The 22,136-nt window shown below is 33.3% G+C and overlaps 1 protein-coding gene across 4 annotated transcripts in view; it reads right to left on the minus strand.

Moving 5' to 3' along the window:
- Window positions 1-14,819, minus strand: part of LOC149556236 (transcription factor IIIB) — a 137,378-nt gene extending 122,559 nt beyond the window's left edge. The window contains exon 1 of one of the 4 annotated variants that reach the window (XM_089830386.1): window positions 14,648-14,819. Coding sequence is in view for 1 of the 4 variants with exons in the window: in XM_089830385.1 (XP_089686511.1) it covers window positions 14,648-14,713 (66 nt within the window). In the remaining 3 variants the exon portion in view is untranslated. Of the gene's footprint in view, window positions 1-14,611 lie in introns of all 4 variants that reach the window. The other 3 variants (XM_089830383.1, XM_089830385.1, XM_089830384.1) reach the window with 3 other exon arrangements.
- Window positions 14,820-22,136: the final 7,317 nt, after the last annotated feature.

Genomic DNA, 22,136 nt, shown 5'->3' on the forward strand with positions numbered 1-22,136 from the left:
GAGACGTCAACTCCCACACATTAAGATAGCTAAAGGAGAACCTGTTGTATCTTTCTTTATGAAGAATACAGAATTGAAGGATCAGTTAAATGTTGTTGGAGAATAAACTGAGTACAAAGAACTGGATATGTTGGCCATGAATGGCCTTCCTCACTCTTGGTAATCTTCCATTCTGGGTATTAGTGGAAGAGATGAACTACCAAGATTGATTGCTTGAGAGATGATTGCGTTCAAGTGGAATGCAGATTGGACGCCGTAAATGAATTCAAACTTCTTATCAGACTAATATAGTTTTATTTTCTCTATGATTTGCAGGTTATGATCAGACAGGTCGTAGATTGAATCTGAATTATGATGACAATAAAAAACTATGCGGTCAAATCTGAATGTTTGAATTTTCTTCAATTCTGAAGTACCCAATTTGCACTTGAGAAGGCAATGAATGTAACTTATAAATCTGAGCACTAGAAAGAATGTTCTTTAGATCTGCAAGTACCCAAACACCAAATAAGAGAGCATTAATTGATTTTAATGCCTCTCTTGGTTGTTCAGCTGGGTATAAGTATTGTTTCAAAAGACATGACCAAAAGTCATGTCATGAGAGGACATGTCCCATGTCCAATAATGACCTGACTGTTGATATATTCGATCATTTACCTAATACTAATCAGTTAAGTTAATGATTAACCAAACATGATTATATCAAGTCACCGATCTATATAAACATAAATAGATCATCTGCTCGATCCTATTATGACTGAATGCATCTGATCATTACCTGATCGATCTAATGCAAGAGATCATTACTCAATCACCAAGAGATAATTTAATATATAAATATAATCTGTAGATTCAGATTTATGCATACATAATTTGGTACATATAGTTTCTATTGAATGCAAGGATAATTGCTCGCCCCCATGATATATGAATACAGTTACCACAATCAATTATCCTTGTATCTGACCGAAGCTATTATATATCAACACTCCCTCTTAGCTAGGGATGATAATTAAGTACAAATCACTTCATGTATCACATAACTCATGATATCGAGAAGTATAGAGAACATCAAGTCACATGGCATTCTTATACCCTGGTTATGGCATGTGCACTAACAGAACATCTCATGATGTCTATCATAACATATCACAAAATGTCTACAAATACGACGTCACATAATATCCACCGTGATTATCTCAAAAAGAACATAATGATATACAACAGATATCACATCTCATGATATCCTATCAAAATGTCCATAAGATACTAACCATCATGACATATATACGAATATCAAGTCACATGATATTCGTCATGATAGTGAAAATTGTAAAGTTGTCACCTTACAATGTTAGATACAAGTGTATATTATCAGAAAGATCATCACCTTTCAGTAATGTATATAAGGGGCCCATAAAGTCATTGAGTCACACATATGGCAAAGGAGTTTACACATTAAACATCTTTGCGTGTGTACGTGCGTGTATGTGTATTAGTACAAAACAAAAGTTGAGACTTAGTCTCACTAACTTACATTTCAACCATACCAAATTTCTTTCTAAAGTGTTCAACTATAACTCTGGAGAGAGGCTTGGTGAGAATGTTTGTTGTTTGACCACTTGTACCAATATACTCTAGCTGGATTGCATTCCTTTCTACCATATCTCTCACATAGTGATAAGGAATCTCTATATGCTTAGATCGATCAACAACTTTGATTGTCGCAGTGGATAGTAGTAGGCTTCAGGGGCTCACCAAATAATCTCATAATCAACTTTTGAAGTCATACTAATTCTCTAGCTCCCACACAGGTTACATTGTATTCAGCTTTTGTAGAGCTTTGTGCTACTGAAGACTGTTTCCTGCTTAATCCAAGGAATCATGGCTGATCCCAAACAGAAGCAACATCTTGACATGCTTTTTCGATCGGTCACACTTCCAGTCCAATGTGAAATAGAGTATCCATGTAGATGTAGATCAACTTTCTTATATTTGAGTTCATATCCAACAGTATTCAGTAGGTACCTCAATATATGTTTTGCAACAATAAGGTGTATCTCCTGTGGTTTACACATAAACAAATACAAAGCATTCACTGCATAGGAAATATCAGGTCGAGTATTAACCAAGTACATCGGTGATCAATCTATCTGTCTATAAAGGGTAGGATCTGCAAATCTGGAATCTGTTGTTGCCTCTTTTAACTTATGTAAGTTAGTTTCCTTGGGTGTGGACATCGGTCTACAATTTAAAATCCGAAATCTTTTCAAAATATCAATAGTGTATTTTCCTTGATTCTAAAGAATACCATCAGGTTACTTCTAGGCTTCCAAACCTAGGAAGTGGTGCAAAATACCCAAGTCCTTCATATCGAACTCTGAAGCCAAGTCCCTTTAAAATTACAAATAAGGTGATCTTCTCATGTAATTAGCACGTCAACAACACTATAGGATCTTCACGTGTAATTAACAAGCCATCAACATATAGGATTAGTATTAACATATCACATTTAATAATTTTTAAGCAAAGATTAGGGTCTACAACATGAAAAGCCTAATCCTATAAGATAGTTGTCGATCCTTTCACACCATGCTAGGGGAGCCTGTTTAAGTTTGTATAGGGATTTCTTCAATTTGCATACATGTGGGGCTGCATTATGAACCACAAAATCTTCATGATGTTCTAAATAGACTTCTTTTTTTATTGTCTCGTTCAATAATGCAATTTTCAAATCCACCTGGTGCATCTCCCAACCTTTAATTGTTGCTCTAACAAAAGTATATCTAGCAACAAGTGCAAATGTCTCCCTGTACTCAATACCTTCCTTCTTGAGAGAACCCTCTGGAAACAAAACGTGTTTTGTGTTTCTCTATACTGCCATCTACAACATGTTTGATTTTAAAGAGTCATTTGGAGGAGACAACATATTTCTCTTTAGGTCTAGTACTATATCCCATACATCATTTTTCAAGATGGATTGGTACTCTTTTATCATGACATCTTTCCATAATTGATGTTTGAGATCTTCTATTACACTAGTAGGCTATGAGTCTATGATTTCGCTCATTAAGGCTACATAGCTTGAGAAACTATTAGGCCTCTTACTTTCTCTAAAGGTTCCTTTGGGTGTTGCAAAGTTTTCAACTTACTCAATCATTTTTCTAGCCCAAAGTGGTCTTTTCTTGTTGTTATTATCCTAATTTTCTTCTTGATGCTCCCTCTAATTATTAGGGTCAATTAGGTTTTCATTTGAGGTTTCTTTTGGCTACTCCCTCTGAAACTCAAGATTAGGGTCTTCCTCCATATTTGTGGGTGAATTCTGAATTTCTAACTCATTTGAGTTCTTTGCCCTTTTAAAGGCAATGTCTTCCTCAAATATGACATCTCTGCTCAATTCTATTTGTCTTTGTTTAGGCATGTAGATTTTGTAGGCTTTTAAGGTTTCACTAAAGCCTGCAAAAATTTCTGTCCTCCCCAAAGGTTCTAAATTTGACCTCTTCTCTTTGGGCATATGAATATACACAAGACAACCAAATAAGCTTAAATGGCATATGTCAGGTTTTAGGCCAGTAACAACCTCTTCAAGATTTTAATTATCAAGATGTGAATGGGGACATTTGTTTTGGATGTAAACAGTTGTTCTTGATGCTTCTTCCCAAAATGAGTTGTCTAAGTTTTGGTCATACATCATTGATTTTGTAGCCTCCACAAATTACAATAGTTCTATTTTTCCTCTCAGCTACCCCATTTTGTTGAAGATTATAGGGTACAAAAAACTCACTCTTAATCATGACATTAACACAAAATTCTTCAAAGATTTCTTAAGTGTATTCTTTCCCATTGTCTGTTCTCATTGTTTTAATTTCCATTGTAATGTCCCCGTTTTGGTTGACATCGTTTTGTGTGCCATATTAGTCTATCACGGACTCTCGTAGACTGGTGGTTGTGATGAGAGAGTCATTCTGGCGTTTATTTGAGGATTGGATGGCTTATTATGCTCTTGGAGATATTATTTTATCATTACTTTTTATATGCGGCCTACATGTTATAATTTTAAGTTGAGATTGCACTTTTATTTTATAAAGTTATTTAATTATAAAAGTGCATTATAATAGGATTTTATAATGGATGCTTCTAGAAGTTCTTAGTAACTTCTTAGAAAAGTGAATAAATAGAGGGCTTGGCCTCTCATTTGGACAGACTGGATTTGATGATTCTACTACCTTTTCTCTATGAGCATTTGTGGTACCATCTAGGTTTGCAAATTTTCAATTGGTCTTTGGGAACAATACCTCCCAGCAGATCGTATAACTGAGGAAGTGAAAGATCTTCTGAAGGGTTGCACTTTGGAGATAGTATTCAGCTATCTCAAGCTGAGCATAACTGTGGCCAAGGGCCAACATCTAGAGGATTTGTTTGAAGGAATTTTAATTGCATATCTTGAGGAAGTTTCTACTTCAGTTCAAGAGGGTTTGATTTGTTTTTTAAAGCGGGCCGAAAAAGCAGAACCGAAAAAGCAGGCCGAAAAAGCAATCCGAAAAAGCAGGTTCGAAAAAGTAGCTCGAAAAAGCAAATCCGAAAAAAAACAGTCTGAAAAAGCAGTTCGAAAAAGCAAAGTGAAAAAACAGATCTGAAAAAAGCAGAATAGAAAAAGCAAAGCAGGAAGATAGCATTGGAGAAAATTATTACAGCCATCTACAACCAGGTTCCTTTGTTTGCATTGCATTTTAGGTGTTATAAGTTTCAGCTGTAGGTGTGCATTATACCAGCATTATCATTTTTGTAATCCATGTAAATGCCAAAAAAGTCTTGGCCATATTTCATGAGCATTGTATTAGAAATTTCATTGCAATTAAGGAGATAATAGTTGCTGGTGTCATTTGAGCAATTCAATATTATTATTTAGCAGCTAGTTAGTTTGCATACCAACTGTTTGTAAAAATGCCAGTTGGCTATAGGTGTTCATTTCATTCATGATCAGCTTATTAGTTTGCATGCCAATTGTTTGACAAAATGTCAATTGGCTGTAGGTTCTCTTTTTGGCATAAATAATGTTATAATTTTTGCATCCCAAGTGTTTGTCAAAATTATTAGTTGCTGTAGCTGCATATTGCAAGTACTTTTCAGTCACATATATGCATTGAATATTGTCAGAATAAGTTGCACATTCATGTTAGGTCATTGTTTAGTCAATTCAGAATCTTCTTACAAGCATTCTTCTTGATGCTAAGTGAAGGAAGGAGCCATAAAATAATACTAAATTTTATATCAGTCATATGACCCTTGTATGCAAAGTGTTTTCTTGAACCTTTATCAGCATTTTGGGATCAGATTTTAGTAGGGTCATTACATTTTGTAGCCTCCACAAATTACAGTAGTTCTATTTTTCCTCTCAGCTACCCCATTTTGTTGAGGATTATAGGGTACAAAAAACTCCCTCTTAATCATGACATTAACACAAAATTCTTCAAAGATTTCTTAAGTGTATTCTTTCCCATTGTCTGTTCTCATTGTTTTAATTTCTTTCCAGATGAGTTTTTTGTTATGGCTTTGAACTCTTTGAACCTTCTAAGGATCTCTTCTGAATCTCTACACTTAATGAAGTAGATCCAGGTCTTTGGGGAGAAATCATCCACAAAAATTATATAATAGAGTGAACCTCCCAAACATGGGTCCACATAAGTCAGAGTGGACTAATTCCAATATATTTTTAGTTATGCTCAAACTATTTTGAAAAGATCCCTTAGTGTTTCTCCCTAAGGTACACCCTTTACATGTCCTACTATAAGTTAAATTAGTTTGGGCAATCCTGTTACCAATTTTTCCATGGAGGTTAGGGCACGAAAGTGTATATGTCCTAATCTTCAATGCCAAATCTAATTGGAGTCAGAGGTTTCATGAATGAGTGTTTAGATTCAGTGCAAAGTTTGTAAAGGTATCCTTGTCTTATACCTATAGTTTTAGCTTTATTATATGTAGAGTTCTTTGGTTGTGCCAAAACTTTCACATCCAAAAAGGTGACCCTATATCCATTATCTTCTAGGGCAGATATTGATACTTGGTTTCTCTTAATTCTAGGTACAAATAGTACATATTTTAGTTGGATAGTGATACTTGATTCTAATTTGATGGTACAAGTTCACCCCTTTTACAGAATGTGCTAAATCATCCCCAATGGTTACCTCTTTGTCGGTTTCTTCCACTATAGTATCGAGATGTTCTTGGGACCCAGTGATATGTCTTGATGACACACTATCAATCACCCATGTGTTGAATTTGTTTGATACATGATTTGATAGTGTTGAAGAGAATTAGAACTTCTCATAATCATCTTTTGTATCTGTTTTTCCAACTTTAGCATAGGATGTTTGTTTCTTTGTCTTGTCCGGGCATTTGACAACATAGTGTCCATATTGATCACATCTAAAGCCTTGAACTTGAGAAACATCCCTTCTCTGCTTGGATGAACCCTTTCCATGAATATTTCTTTTCCTTTTGAAGTACTTTTTTCCTTTCTTACGTGGATTTGTGTTTAGGACATGAATATCCTCATCTATAGGTTTTTGTTTATTTCCTTTTGACATCTGTCTAGCTTCCTCTTAATACAATCAGATCTAAACCTATCCAATTTTGGAAGTTTTGATTTTGCACTTATGCCTTGAACGAATGACTCACATGAATTTGGTAGGGCACCTAAAGCTATTAGAGATAACTCTTTCCTATCAATTCTGTACCCAACAGTTGATAGTTGGTCCCGCAGCTCTGTTATTCTCATAAAGAATGCATTGACGGAATCTCCTTTGTTCATGCTTATGTGATTCATTTGTCTCTTTAATGCAAGGGTTCTGCCAGTGTTACTTATTTCAAATGTGTTCTCAAAAGATTTGAACATAAGGTATGCAATTTCCTATTTTGTCAATATAGGTATTGTGTGGTCCCTAACTGCATCTACTATTAATTCCATAGCCTTTTCATTATTCACAATCCATTGAGAGTTTTCTAGTTCATGCTTAGGTTCTGTCTTTTTGTCTTTTATAAATGAATCTAACTTGTTCCTTTTAGTATCATCATGATTCTCAACTTCCATGATGTGAAGTTGTTTGCACCTTCATGGCAATCCTCAAATCTGATCAGGTTTGACATTTTGATGAATGGAATGTAACAACAATATTAAGGTCAATAATCTGATCTCTCAAGTTTGATTTGGATCTTCCTTAACCTGGCTCTGATACCATGTAAATGAAATCAAACTTCTTATCTGACTGATATAGTTTTATTTTCTATATGATTTGCAGGCTATGATCAGACAGGTTCTCGTTTGAATCTGAATTATAATGACAATGAAAAACTATGTGTTCAAATCTGAATGTTTGAATTTTCTTCAACTCTGAAATACTCAATCTGCACTTGAGAAGGCAATGAATGTAACTTATAAATCTGAAGAATGGAATGATCTTTAGATCTGCAAGTACCCGAACATCAAATGAGAGAGCATTAATTGAGTTTGAAGCCTCACTTGGTTGTTTGGCTGGGTATAAGTATTGTTTCAAAAGACATGAAACCAAAAGTCATGTCATGAGAGGACATGTCTGATGTCTGCTTATGACATGACTGTTGATATAAACAATTATTTACCTAATACTAATCAGCTAGTTAATACTTAACCAAACATGATTTATATCAAGTCGCCAATCTGTATAAACATAAACAGATCATCTGCTCGATCCTATAATGATTGAATGCATCTGATCATTACCTGATCAATATCATGCAAGAGATCATTACCCGATCAATATCATGCAAGAGATCATTACCCGATCACCAAGAGATAATATAATCTGTAGATTCAGATTTCTGCATACTTAATTTGGTATGTATAGTTTCAATTGAATGCAAGGATAATTGCTTGTCTCCAGGACATATGATTACAGTCGCCACAATTAGTTATCATTGTATCTGGCCAAAACTATCATATATGAACAGAGGCGAGAGGAAATGGGCGGAAATTTCACCACGAAGAAGATCACGTTCTTGCTGCTCATAAATCTAAAAAGAAAGGAAGTGAATGGAGAATAGTAAATTTTAAGAGCTATAGAGATATGAATTCGGATCCAACTCCTAAACCAAAGAAGGATCTTTCTAAAATTCACTGTTTAAGATGTGACAAGTACGGTCACATTGCCAGAGATTGTTTCTCAAGACCAAAACATCAGGCTGCTGCTGCAAACATTGATGATGCTTCACCTCTTAAAGAATCTGGTGACAATTCAGAAGCATTCTTATTCTGAAGTATTATTTTTCTAAATTTAAAGATGTCATTTTTATTGTTGTATTTGCATTGATTTTCTCTAAGAAGGTATCTTCAAAGTCCAAAGTACTTATTCAGATTTTATACAGGTGGTTCGAATTCTGAATTTAATAAAATGATTTTATAATTGTGATTGAGATACACGACTGAAGCTTTAGTTGGTCAGATTCAAGACTTCATATATGCTGATCTATATGGATTAAAGAGATACTGAATGATCTTAATCTGTTCAGGTATTCTGAAGTGATCAGCAAGCCACTAATCTTTTTCTGTTGGGTACTCAAGACTTCAGTTTAAGGGAAAGCTATATGAGATATGTATTTATATCTTGCAATGGACAAGATTGTAGAAAAATTTTGAGTGGTTGCTGATTTGATTAGTGATGGGCTCATTACAAAATTTGATTGAAATTTTTAACTTACTTTGCTGGGATATTTCAGATTGTTATTCAATCTTTTCTTATCTATCGTTCTGTCTTTAAATGTTAAGTTTTGAGGGCATTGTCTGGAGCTTAGAAACTTGGTTGTGCACAGTCTGCTACATCAGGTTCAAAGATTTTAGTCACAAATCTACTTTTTGGAGATGATTGAATAAGTCCCAAGATCCTATACGAGCATGAGATTCTCACTTCTAATGTCTATAGAGACAATCATATCATATTCTTTAATATTCTTTTATGAATGATTTATGTAGTTCTTTCAAAATAGTTATACATGTTCTTTTAGGATAGTTTGTTTATATGAATTATTAATAATCTCTCTTTGTTGCAGGATGCATCAAGAAGAAAAAGAATGACGGGTTCATTATCTGAAATTGCATAATAAGGAAGATATTTGGCATCCAGTGCGGACGTCACGGCAGATGGAGATATGATCGTTCATGACGACTTAGCTTGCAGTCATGAGTATATGGTTGTGTCTCGTAACAAGTTTGGGTCAGCCGTGGAAGGCAATTGGAAAAGATATAGTCTCTAAACAATGGAGTCCCTATCTTTGAGATCAGTTTCTTCTAAAAGGAGGAGACACCCAGAGTGAACTTCTTTGCAATCTTTGAGGAAGCAGAGACCAGGAAGAAGCTTTCTAAAGAAGTATATATGTCAGCTAAGAGGGTTGCAGTGCTACGAGGCCACGTGCTAAAATCCATGGTAAAACTCTTCAACTGCAAAGAACAGAATTGCAAAGTCAATTTGAACTTGACATTGGTAGCTTTGCAAACTTTCAGTATAGTGTGATTTGGGATGAGGTCAATGAGGACAGTCCTGGACTTTAGCACATCAGAAGTTTCAAAGGTGTGGGTTGTAATCATTCCTCTAAAGGAACATTGTTGGAAAACTTGAACAAAGAGGTCATGAGGTTGATGCAAGTACTTGGAAATTCGGACGGAGCTTGAGCAGCCAAGGAGAGTGCCGAATCCTTTTGTTGGGAATCAACAATCATGTAGTAGTGTCAGTGCTAAAGCTCCTTGTTTGGTCAACATTGGAATTAGCTCTAATTTATTGTGATAATCAAAGCAGTGAGAATGTTGCCCCTATTGAGAGGGAGTCTTTGTAGAGAGAAAGTCTCGGCATTCAGTTGTTGGCCCATTCTTCTGACAATGAAAGCAAGCATTTTGGTTGCCTAGCAAAGTGATTTCCTTCAAAAAGAGATTCTTCTAATTGCAGAGTTAACCTCTTAGGAACATCCACTTCAGGAAAGAGGGCAATAAGCACTCTGGTATTAAGGTGTGGTATTTGATCTTTGATTCCTCTAGTAGCAGGACCAAACCCAATTTCTTATAAATGTGGGGCAAAAGGGCAAGAACTTTCATTGGAGGTTATTAATTTTCAAGCAGTGAAGGGAGTATCTTGCCATCACCTATTCAATTTTTCCATCAGCCGACCATGGGAAAGCCCTGAAAACTATTTTGCCTACGTTCCTGAAAACCTTTTTAAGCACTTTTTCTTGCATGGCAAGGCTTTTGAAAAATAACAAAAAAACCTTTTCGAAGCATTCTACGGAAACTTATGCAAATGCCAAATTTAGATTCTGAAAAATTAATCATCCATTCATCAAAAAATCTTCTTGAAGGTAAAAGCTCAAAATCAATAGCAACAAAGAATATAGCAACATTTCTTAACGATGTTCTCTCATTCCTAATGGCAATCTTTATGTCATCATTGGGAGAGATATGAAGGGTCTTATAAAGATCCGAAGGGGCCTTATCATCTCCTCCTTCGTGATTTGTAGAGTCGACTCCGCTGCAAACTCTATTTCCATTGGAGGTTTCCCCCAAAACTATTCCGACTTCAATTGTTGCCACCATGAATTGTCCATTGAACTCGACAAAAGGGGGACAAATGGTTTTAGAACCCTATGTAAGGATTGCTTTGTATGAGGGTTTATCGCCCGCTTCTCCCATAATAGTTTTATCTAATAACTGTTTGAAATCTTCAAAATTTCCATTTTCATTTCTATTCTTACTACAATCTTCCCGCAAAACCATCCAACACCCGTACAACCGGGGTCATTCAAGGCCACACTTTCCTCTCCACATCAAATCAAACTACACCCAACGGACTGAACTCCAAGGGCATGGCAAGGCAAATGGCACTAGAGAGGAAAGAGGAATAGGGAAAATAGGGTATGGCAACACAAATAAGAACACACAAAGAAGCAAAAAAGGAGAAAACAGAGATAATTCACATTAAAAGAAAAAAGTAAAAAAGAGAAGAGTAAGGGAGAAGAAAAGATGAATGGTGCGAAGCCCCAAAAACATCAATTTGGGGGCGCACCAAGTTGTCCACACACACGTTCAGGAGAAAGTTGCAGAGCCAATCCAATGCAAACATTCATCCAAAACCCCTCCAAAACTAAATATTTTTCTACTATTCCATAGATATTGCTGCAATTGTATCAAGTGTAAAATGTTTGGATCGGAGGTAAGAAAATTTATTTGTCTAAATGTGATGGTTGTCGCTGTCAAGAGTAGTCATGTAAAAGGAGATTGCTCGGTGATTTGTGCTCCTAGTTGATGAAGAGCATGTTGGTACTGAGGTGATAAAGCATGATTTGTGCTCCTAGTTAATGAAGAGCATGTTGGTATTGAGGTGATAAAGCATGCTTGTGTCATTGACTTTCCTGAGAAAATTGTTGGACGATATCCAAGAGATTGATGGTTTAATCATGTCAAATTTTTGATAGTATTTGGATGGTTGTTGAAAAAGAGTCAGTTCCAAGCAATGTGCTACAAGTCATGAGGATAAAATTAATTGTGAAGGTTGTCGCTATCAGAAGTGGTAATGTGAAAAGAAGATTGGTAGATGATTTGTGCTCCTAGTTGGTGAAGAGCATGTTGGCGTTGAGGTGGTAGAATGTGTGTCATTGGGTTACCCAAGAAAATTATTGAATTGATATCCCTCGAGACATTGATGTTTTAATCGTGTCAAGTTGTGGATGGTATGTGGGTGGTTGTCAAATCAAAGGATGGTTGTTAATGGGCACATGTACTTTTTGCTAATTGTTTGAGTGCCAGCTACCTTTTTGAGAAAACAAAACTTAAGTATATATTGTATCAAAGTTTTATAAGAGGTGCATGATAAGTTGTAGCTGACACTCTAAAGCTTTTTGGTTTAACATATTGATGAATCATGCATTTGAAAAGGATTTCTATAGAGCTAGCAAGTACAATGACTAGGTACCCATGTATCTTGATAAGTGGAGTTGTTTTACGGAGACTCAATAATTAAGTTCGATGTAGGTATAAAAGGAGAAAAGTCCAGAGTAATATTGTTTTTCCTGTCATAGCGGTTTGTGATCATCCAAAACCATGTGTGCACTTGATTCGTGGTCAACCAAAACCACTTGTGTGAGGTTTGTCGTTAGCCAAAACCATTTGAGGACAAAGTTTGTGTTCATCTTGAAACCACTTCAGAATTGTATCAGTTAGGGGTAAACTGTCAAAATCCAAAGTGACTATGATGAGGGAAAGCAATATGAAAGAGAGAATTTGATAAGTGATTGTAAATGGGTGCCTGAGAAGGCATTAGGCCAAGACCCACCATTTCTTGGAAGAATTCGAGAATTTACTTATGGAGGAATGTTAAACAAATTAATTAGAGGTAAGCGGTTGTCACAGACCAAGAATTGTACAACCACCCACAGTCGTCCAACCTAGCCATTTCTAGCCTTCTTCAACCATGCACATTATTCATGGGCTCACCAATTCATCTGTCCACCATTAATACAATAGCTTACTCTGATCTACAGTGAGCATAATATTTATTATGTACTGTTTTACAAACCGAATGAATATGAATGCAATCTTAAGAGCTCATTTTATGCATTTCTCCTCTGCCCATGGTTTATTTCAAAATTATCTCTGAAACCCAACAGGAATGCTGCATACAATAGCAAAAATGAATTGAAGTGATAGCTAGAAGGTTAGAAGAATTTTTGCTAACATGAAAATCTTATCAGAGCATGGGACACCATGAAATGGACCAAGAAATGATAACAGAAGATAATTTTATTGAAGATTTGATTCTGATAGAATCTATTGTTGGAATTTAATGTTTCAATAGTTAGAGAGTTACAAAAGGAATCAAATAAGATTGTAGATGTGTTTGAGCTAGGTGTCAATAAGTTCTAGTTAGCTGTCAAGTTTATGTGTGTTGTTAATCATAAAGTAGTTTGTTGTCAACTGTATTAGTTTGTTGTCATTTGTTTTACCATATTTATAGAATCTTGATGAAGTCATATGACTCTATATATTTGTAATTAGTATTACCAATGATGACTAACAAGCTGCAAGTTTAGTTTCTAAATTTTTAGGTCTACTGTTCTATTGTTCTAATATGGTATCAGAGTCATCTTCCTGTTAAATTGTGAGCATTAGAGAAGAAGCTATCAAGGAGATGAGGCCTGGTGAAGCACCCCCCAATCTTGATAGTGGTTATTATTTCCTTAAAGATGAAGGTCTTGTCATTTTTCAAAGAAGCCAATGCTTTGACAATAGGAAAGCATGTAGTAGAGGCTAGATAGATGCTCAATAGTCTGAGGTGCTAACAGATCGGAGAAACTATACCTCATCATGGTTATGAGACACACGTGTGGATTGGTGTCCAATAATTCATGGAGATCTGAAAATCTGATAGCTTGGCATCATACCTTTAAGAGGGTTACGAGGCATTTCATGCGAAAAATGGTGTCCATTGGTGTTTCAAAGCTTGGATGATAGCTGCATGAGTATACCAGCAGTTGGGAGCAACTTGAAGAGGCCTTTGAAGTCTAAGAACTGTTTTCAATGAAAAGAATATGCATTATATATTTCCTATCATATGTCAGTTTAATGTTGTTGCATTAAGAGGGGGCGTTGGAATTTAATGCTCCATCAGTTAGAGATTTACAAAAGGACTCAAATAAAATTGTAGATGTGTTTGAGTTATGTGTCAATAAGTTTCAGTTAGCTGTCAAGTTCATGTGTGTGTTGTCAATCATAAAGTAGTTTGTTGTCAATTATATTAGTTTGTTGTCTTTATATTACCATTATTGTAGAATCTTGGTAAAGTTATATGACTATATATTTGTAATTATTATTACCAATAATAAATAATGAACTGCAAGTTTAGTTTCTTTGTTTTTAAATCTACCGTTCTATTTTTCTAATACTTATGATAGAAATCAGTATTGAAAGCGATTCTGTTTTGGGTCAGCTTCAGTCCAGAGTTCAGATCTCGTTGGGAAGACTCTTCGTGGAGTCCAGTTGTCATCTTTTACCCCGCTACATTGGTCTTCCTAGTATGAATGTGTTTGCCAACGTCTAAATGGGTCCGGCAAAACCTTATTCCAGCATTCAGAGATGAAAATATGTGGATTATTGCTCTTCCTTGAGCTGCGTGATTCCTCCATGTTTAAGTGCAATCCTCAGGTTTTTGGGATTCTTCACCAGGAAACCGATCAATCTTCTGTTGAAGAGATTATCCAGGGGATGGATATTCCACTGGCAATCAATAAAAAAATTCTCATGCAAGCGATAAATAGATTGATTACAAATCTAAGACGTTAAAAAATTCATTGAAGAGTTAATTCCATAGGTTATAAAAAAATTGAACGACGAATAATTTCGAAGAATATCTATTTCAATTTCTCCTCCTATTTTTATATTTTTTAACCCTTCTCGCTAAGATCTGTTTTCTTTGACATTAAATTATGCGAATGTGTTGAAGCAGATGAGGGCAAATATCTAGGACTCTCTATGTTGCGGAAATTATTATTGTTGTTATTTAGGATCGTATGAAAATCAGGAAAAGAAAATGCAACTTACAAGAATGAATTCACATGCGAGAAATGAAAACTCTACCTGCAAATCACGGGAGACCGTAAATGATATAATTTGTTCCATGGGATGTTTAAACTGAAGTTGCATCAGACCATCTAAAACTGAAAGGGCTTTTGTTGTCACAAATGAGCTGGTGAATCAAGGTAGCCTATATTATTAGTTACGGCGAACTATGGAACTATGGAAACTAGAGCATTCAATGCGCTTTCACCTTTCAATTTGCTTTTGTAATTAGAACATTTTATTATTCAATTGTTTTTGAGTCATAAAATTTTTATATTTATTATATTTAAAATAATTCAATATAATGTATTTATTGACAATTTGAATGGTCATTTTGTGTTTCAGAGGGAGTGCAACTTTTTCCTTTATTTGTTCCGTCAAAACAATTTATTATTCAATTACTTTTTGCAACTATAGAGTTTTTATAGATTATATTATATTTGAAAGAACTAATAATTTATAAAAATATATTTAACTTTTATTTATTTGTCCAATAAAACAATTTATTATTCAAATTTTTTTGCAACTATAAAGTTTTTATCTATATTATATTTGAAATAATTTATAAAAATATATTTATTAATGAATTGACTTGTTGTTTTGTAGGGGATTTTAGTTATTTATACACAAAATGCAACATATTATTTTCTAGACTTTATACATTTTATTATTGCATAAAATTACTATTATTTTCTTCTATCAGCAGGAACTAGATGCTTTACGTCCTTGTTATTATTAGTTCTTGTTGTAGGTAGGAAACTATAGCATTCAATGCACTTTTATTTTTTAATTTGTTTGTTCAATTAGAACACTTTATTATTCAATTACTTTTTGAACTATAAAATTCTCATATTTATTGTATTTAAAATAATTCAACACAATATATTTATTGACAATTTGAGTGGTTGTTTTGTGCTCTAGTAAGAAGTGCAACTTTTTCCTTTATTTGTTTGTACAATTTATTATTCAATTACTTTTTCCAACTATAAAGTTTTCATTTATATTATATTTGAAATAATTCATTAAAAAATATTTATTGATTCTTATTTTGTAGGGATTTTATTTTTTATACACAAAATGCAACAAATTATTTTAGAGTTACTACTATATAAAATTCATATTATTTTAGAGACTTTATACATTTTACTATTGCATAAAATTCATATTATTTCCTTCTATCATTATTGATTGTTGTTTTGTAGAGCTTTTAATTTTTTATACACAAAATGCAACAAATTATTTTAGAGTTACTATTGTATAAAATTCATATTATTTTCTTCTATCAGCAAGAACTAGACGCTTTGCATCCTTGTTATAAAGGATACAGCGCTCATTTTAAAATGCATGTTAAAATGCATGGTTGGTATCTCGGGTGAAATTAAAAATGCTTTTGGAAAAGAAGACACAATGAGATTTAAGAAACGTTCAAATCTTTAACAATCTACTAATTTTATTAACTTCAATTTTAAGAATTTACTAATATTATTTTCTTTTAATTGAAATAATGCATTAAATAATAAGTATGCAAAGGAGGGGTAAAGACATGAGGGAGTAAAGACATTGTCTATATAAGGATAATTTTTAAGAAACTTTCCTCGTAAAAAATTTGTAAAATCTCGGTGAATCTTCTTTAGGAGGGAAATTAATTATTTTCCTAAAAAAAATTCATAGCAAGGGAAATTTTATTTGAATTGATGATTGGTTTTTACTATAGGAAAATTTCAAAAAATCAAGGTGATTAATGCATTTATTTGGGGGAAAAATATTTAGTGTATGGGGCAATATATTTTCTTTTGATGGAAAATATATACAATGTATTAGCAAATGTGTTGCCCACAAATAGAAAAGAAATTAATAGTACTAGCGAGCAACCACTTTTGAGTACTTGTTACCTGTCATGTGAGTGAATGTCAAATGGCAATTGATCACAAATATCAGTGCACGATGTTGTTGATTGACGTGATGTGCACCTAGCACCCATCTATCGTTCCATGATTATATATCAATGGTTGCAGTTTTATTTTAAGTCTAATGTCTTGAAAGAAACCTTAATCTTCTATAAAGTCTCTAGAATGGTGGCACATCTTCGTTCACCCAAATCCACTTGAGTAGACATTAAATAAATGTCTTATCATTGTCAGTGGCATTCTCTCTTTCATCTACTCTGCATGCACCGCTTCCAATTTGGTATTGACAATATTACAATCATTCACTCATGGGAAAGATTTTCGAAGATTTAGCCATTTAAATCAATTGGAACTAGAAGGACATAGGAATAAATAGATTTAGTGAAGAAGCTATTAGGAAAACAAGGTTATGTGTAGACAATCAAGCTTCCTTCTTCCTCATTCCTCACTTTTTCTTTGTTAGTCACTAATTTGGTAGACAAATTATGGTAGTGGCTCAAGTTTAGGCTATGAGTTTTCAACCAAATTGTTAATTAGTCTAGTTTAGGTCATTGCTTTGTAAGTAATTTAATTTTCCTACTTGCATAGATTTAGAAATTAGATGGACACTCCAATTTGACTTATATACACATTTAAGGAGCCCAAAAATGCCTTTTTGGGAACCTTCTTAGATGAAATCCTCAAGTCAATTTACAAGGAGGGTGGACCATTCATAATTGAGGTTGTGAAAATAGTGTTGAGCCAAAGTTTCTACAAAATCATGTCAATGTGAATATTACGTTCCAATTTTTGGTCCCTCTCCTTGACCTCAAAAGAGAAAAGGTGGACTTTTTGATGTTGGTGAGGACGACCTTCAAAAAAGAGTACATGAGCAACAACATTGACATTTTTTTATTTGCAGAAATAGGGATGGGGATCCCTTATGCAAGTGAAATCCCCAATATTCTCTTCCCGAGCTAGAATGTGGCCATGCAACCTTTTTTGTTGTTGGGCTTGAATGTTTGGCAGTGTAAGCACCATAGAAAATGGGTGCTAATTGCTAGGGATTTTCTCTGTAAATGATTTTTTCTCAACAAACTAGAGGAGGACCAATATGAATCACTTCAAGAATTCTCAAGCTTCATCATTTTTGAAGAATTCTAGTTAGATGGAGGGGAAAGTCACTAGGGTTTTCTAGAGCTCGTCACCCCAATATTGACATTGTTTTATTTCTTTTTGCTATTAAAAATCATAGTGCATACCTCTAGTTGTGGCACTAGTCCACATTCACAATGTATGTTATAATTTTCAAAAATAAATAATAAAGAGTTTGCAAGTTTATTTTACTTCGTATTGTATGGATTTGTTGACTACTTAAAAGTCTAATGTTTTTAAGGGTTCTAAAATTTCCTATAAATTTGTAAGAAAGACGAGAGTGTGTGACAAACATTAAGATTTATCATTTGATTAAAATTAGTGTAGTCAATATTGTTAAGTATAATATAATAAATCATATTAAGATTATAATAAAGTTTAGTGCAATATTACAATAAATTATACAATTTACATATATTAATATAAAAAAGATACCTTCATCTATTGAATGAAAAGAGATGAACAGTGTATTTTAGGCCACAAGGGTAATAAAACAACAACAAATCTTGTAAAACACTTCTAGAATCTCGACATGTGTCTAGTGTCCACTAATGATAATGGTGTGTAACTAATAATATGGGAAAGTCAAAGAGACTCACAATATCTGACATGGACTACGAACAAGGCGATGATTATTTGATCAACATAGATCAATAGTCTGAGATGTATTTCAAATCAATTTGAGGAATGCTCAGCTATGAGGAACATGTTACATTTTACATTTATATTAAGCACTTTTAGCATCTTGACACGTGTCCAATGTCCACTAATGATGATGACATATAACTAATGACATGGCAAAAGTCAAAGCAACCTATGACATCTAACATAGATAAGCAACAAGGCGACAATCATTTGATCAACATACTGATTTTAGGAACACTCAACTCTTTTTGTAAATGTCCCCCAAAAAGAAAGCACATGTTATAGGGAACATGTTACATCTTACATTACTATTAAACTCTGATGATATACTCATATCATTATGTTAAATAATCAAAGAGAAAAGGATGATAACAATTAATAAATTTAATGGTTCCATAGTATGTGTATTTAGTACGCCTAACTACATATGTCTATGATCTAGAGATTTTTTTAGTTTATATGGCTTATAGCTGTCATTTGTACTTTTATTTAATGGACTCCATTTACCTTAGCCCACAAGTACCAAAAAAAATTATCAAATTAATGTTATTGGAAAAAAAATTCCTTACCTTTATTCCTCTTACCCAATGAAAACATTGATAAATAGTATTATTTGAAAATGCTTATTTATCAATATCATCGAAGTATAGAACAAATTTGTTCATTTGAAAAATACTTCAATATGTTTAGTCAATATAAGTTAAAAAATTGCACCTAAGAGATGCAATAGTATCTTGTCATGGAAGGAACTAATAATAATAATATTAATCCATATTATTACAAATAGTTTTTATTTTAAATACTAAATTAATCTAAGATCGTTACTTAATGAATTTTAATTTAAGGATAGACAACTATTTTTGTATAATGTATTCCATTTGATGATAGATGATGAGTACTTTTACCTAATAATAATATATTATAAAATTTAATTTAATTTTAATATCATATAGTGTAATATTAATATTATGTCAAACTAATATATAAAGGTTGCATTAGGTTATTATTTATATTGTAAAAATATATATTACAAGCACAATATTATTGAGTAAGTATATTTTTATCATTTATTTCAATTAAATTTAAATTATGTTTTTATTTAAACAATTAATCACGATAATGTTAGCTTAATTATTATATTTGTTAATTTATTTATTTTTTTAAATATTTGATTTGAAATATTTATGTTATAAATTGTTTAAGAAGTTTCATAATTTATTAAGTTATTGTTGAGAAACTATATTTCTAATTTTGAAACAAATATATACTTATTATTACAAAAAAAAAAAATCTATATCTAGTTTTAGAAAGTATAATAATGTATGTAGTATATTAGAGAAAAGTTAAACAAAGTATTTTTGTGTAAATAAAAGAGTTTTAGTGACAATCATTTGATGAAGATAGATCAACAATGTACGATGCATTTCAGGTCAAAGGGGAACTAACAATTTTTTTGCCAAAAAACTTTCAAAATCATGACACGTGTCTTGCATTCACTTAGTAAGTTAACTTGATGTCATTCAAAAATTGATGATGACATGTCATGTGTTACTACTAAGTTCAATATAGTTTAATAGTCATTGTGGTTTTGGGGCCCCTTATCAATCTAACAACTTTATACCAAGTCTGACAACAATTGCATCACCATAGGTCCACGACGTATAATGTATTTTGGGTTAAAATGGAAATAAAAACCATTTTTTACAAAATACTTTTAGAATCTTGACACATATCCAGTGTCCACTCAACTCGATGTCATTCAATAATAACTTGTAACTAAAGACATGGAAAAAGTCAAAGAGACCTACAAACAACTAACATGGACTACCAATGAGGCAATGATTATTTGATCAACATAGATCAATGACCCGAGATGTATTTGAATTGATTTAGAGAATGTTCAACTCTTTTTGTAAATGGCCCTTGGAAAGAAGGTATGTGGCATAGATGTGCCTTCAAAAAAACCAATAAAAGTTAATACAAATATGGTTACACACGCCACAACCCATTTCACACATTTAGACAAGTTGTACTTGTCAAGTTACAAAATTTATCTAAATTATATTTTCAATATAAATGTTTTAGTTCTAACTAGTAATAAGTATTGGATTTTCATAAAGGCATTACAACTTAAATCTTATAGGTTGGGGAATGCAATAGAATCTCTTAGCTATTTGCCCACTTACAATCCTCTAGTTTTCAAATTGAAATTTTGGGTAAAATCCTAAACACCTAATGTGCACCTTTTTATTTTTTTAATTCTCACCACGTTGTTTGTTGTGTTATAGATCATAGAACTAGAACTAGGGTTTAATTTTGACTCATGTCTAAACCATAAATTTTTATATTGTTGCTTTGTAGAATTATTTTCTATTTCTAAAGGAGTGCATGATGGCCAAAATAATTGTATATACTATGAGGACCAAGAGAAATTTTTTTAATCTCTTGATTTACTATTTAAATTTTAGAACTATAACTAGTGTTTAATTTTTAATCATGCCTACAAATTGTAATTTATTTATAGGTAGAGTTATTTGAATTTTGAACAATTACATACCATAATGCTAGAAATAAAGTCAAACACTAGGAGGGTAAGTGCACAAAGTTGTGGTGCCAAAAGGGGAGTATAAGTGGACACCTTTTTCCTGAAATCTGCAAATTTTGAACTTCAACAAGAATTTGAAGATAGTTACGCTCAAAATTTTTAGATATGACAAAAAAAAAGTCGTAGTGCTTTGAATCTAGTTTCTAAACTACTAATTTTTTTTCAAAATGGTTTAGTTTTAGGTCCTCAAAAAAGGCGGCCACAGAAAGTGGTACTGTTTATTCCAAAAAAACATAGCACAGTACAAAGTGTGGCCCCCCTAAAATTTTAACTTTTTTTTTGAAATTTTTTAATCGCTCTGGTCAAAAGTTACTTAACACTATGTAGTTTATCCCAGATTTTTCGAGTAATTTTATAATGTCTATTTTTTTTTTAACGAATTTTTTAACTAGACACATCCCAAAAACGTGAAATATTTGTGTGCTCCCCCTAGAAATAATTGAAAACTAATCCAAAATCAAAACTTTTTTTTTTCAAAGTGTGTAGAATGGAGTCTAGTTTCTAAAAAACTAAGTTGTTACAAAATTCGATGAACGAGCTAAAATCTATAGCCCAATTAGTACGTGGTAGTTTTTGACAAAAAATGAACATACATTCAAAAGAAATTATAGATGAAAGGCTTGAAATAGTTCAAATTAAAAATAAATTGTATGGTTAGATAGCTAACATAGAGACCTATAATGCTATGTAACCTAATCTTATCGATACCCAACCACGAGAAATCTTGAAGGGGAGCACAGAAGAAAAAATAATCATTTTTTGTATGTTTGCTGGAAAACACGTCTCCAGCCTATTCATCAAATCCAAACCTTTGGGTTGGATCTCCAAGGCAAAACCAAGCCTTAGGCTTGGGTTTGATTAAGGTTTAAATAGCACATGTGCCCTATAGCGCGCACGCGCTATAGCATGCACGCGTTATTTAAACCTCAGCTCTAAATAGCGCATGCGCGCTATAGGGCGCAAGCACTATAGTGCACACGCACTATTAAGATGTAAGTTGCAAAAGAGAACTAGGTGGGGGGGATAGGGGAATGGTTATGTGTGTGCATGAAAGAGATAGAGAGAAAGTAGGGGATAGGAGAGGGGAGAGAGTATAGGATGGGAGAGAGAAAGTGAGAAAGAGTAGGGGTGGCAAAGAGAGTATAGGATGAGAGAGAGAGAGTAGGGGTGGCAAAAAGAGGAAGTGTGAGAGAGAGTACGGGTGGAAAAGAGAGAG

Source organism: Cupressus sempervirens, chromosome 5 (assembly GCF_028749045.1).
Source record: "Cupressus sempervirens isolate cs-2001-9-10 chromosome 5, ASM2874904v1, whole genome shotgun sequence".
NCBI classification, from domain to species: domain Eukaryota; kingdom Viridiplantae; phylum Streptophyta; class Pinopsida; order Cupressales; family Cupressaceae; genus Cupressus; species Cupressus sempervirens.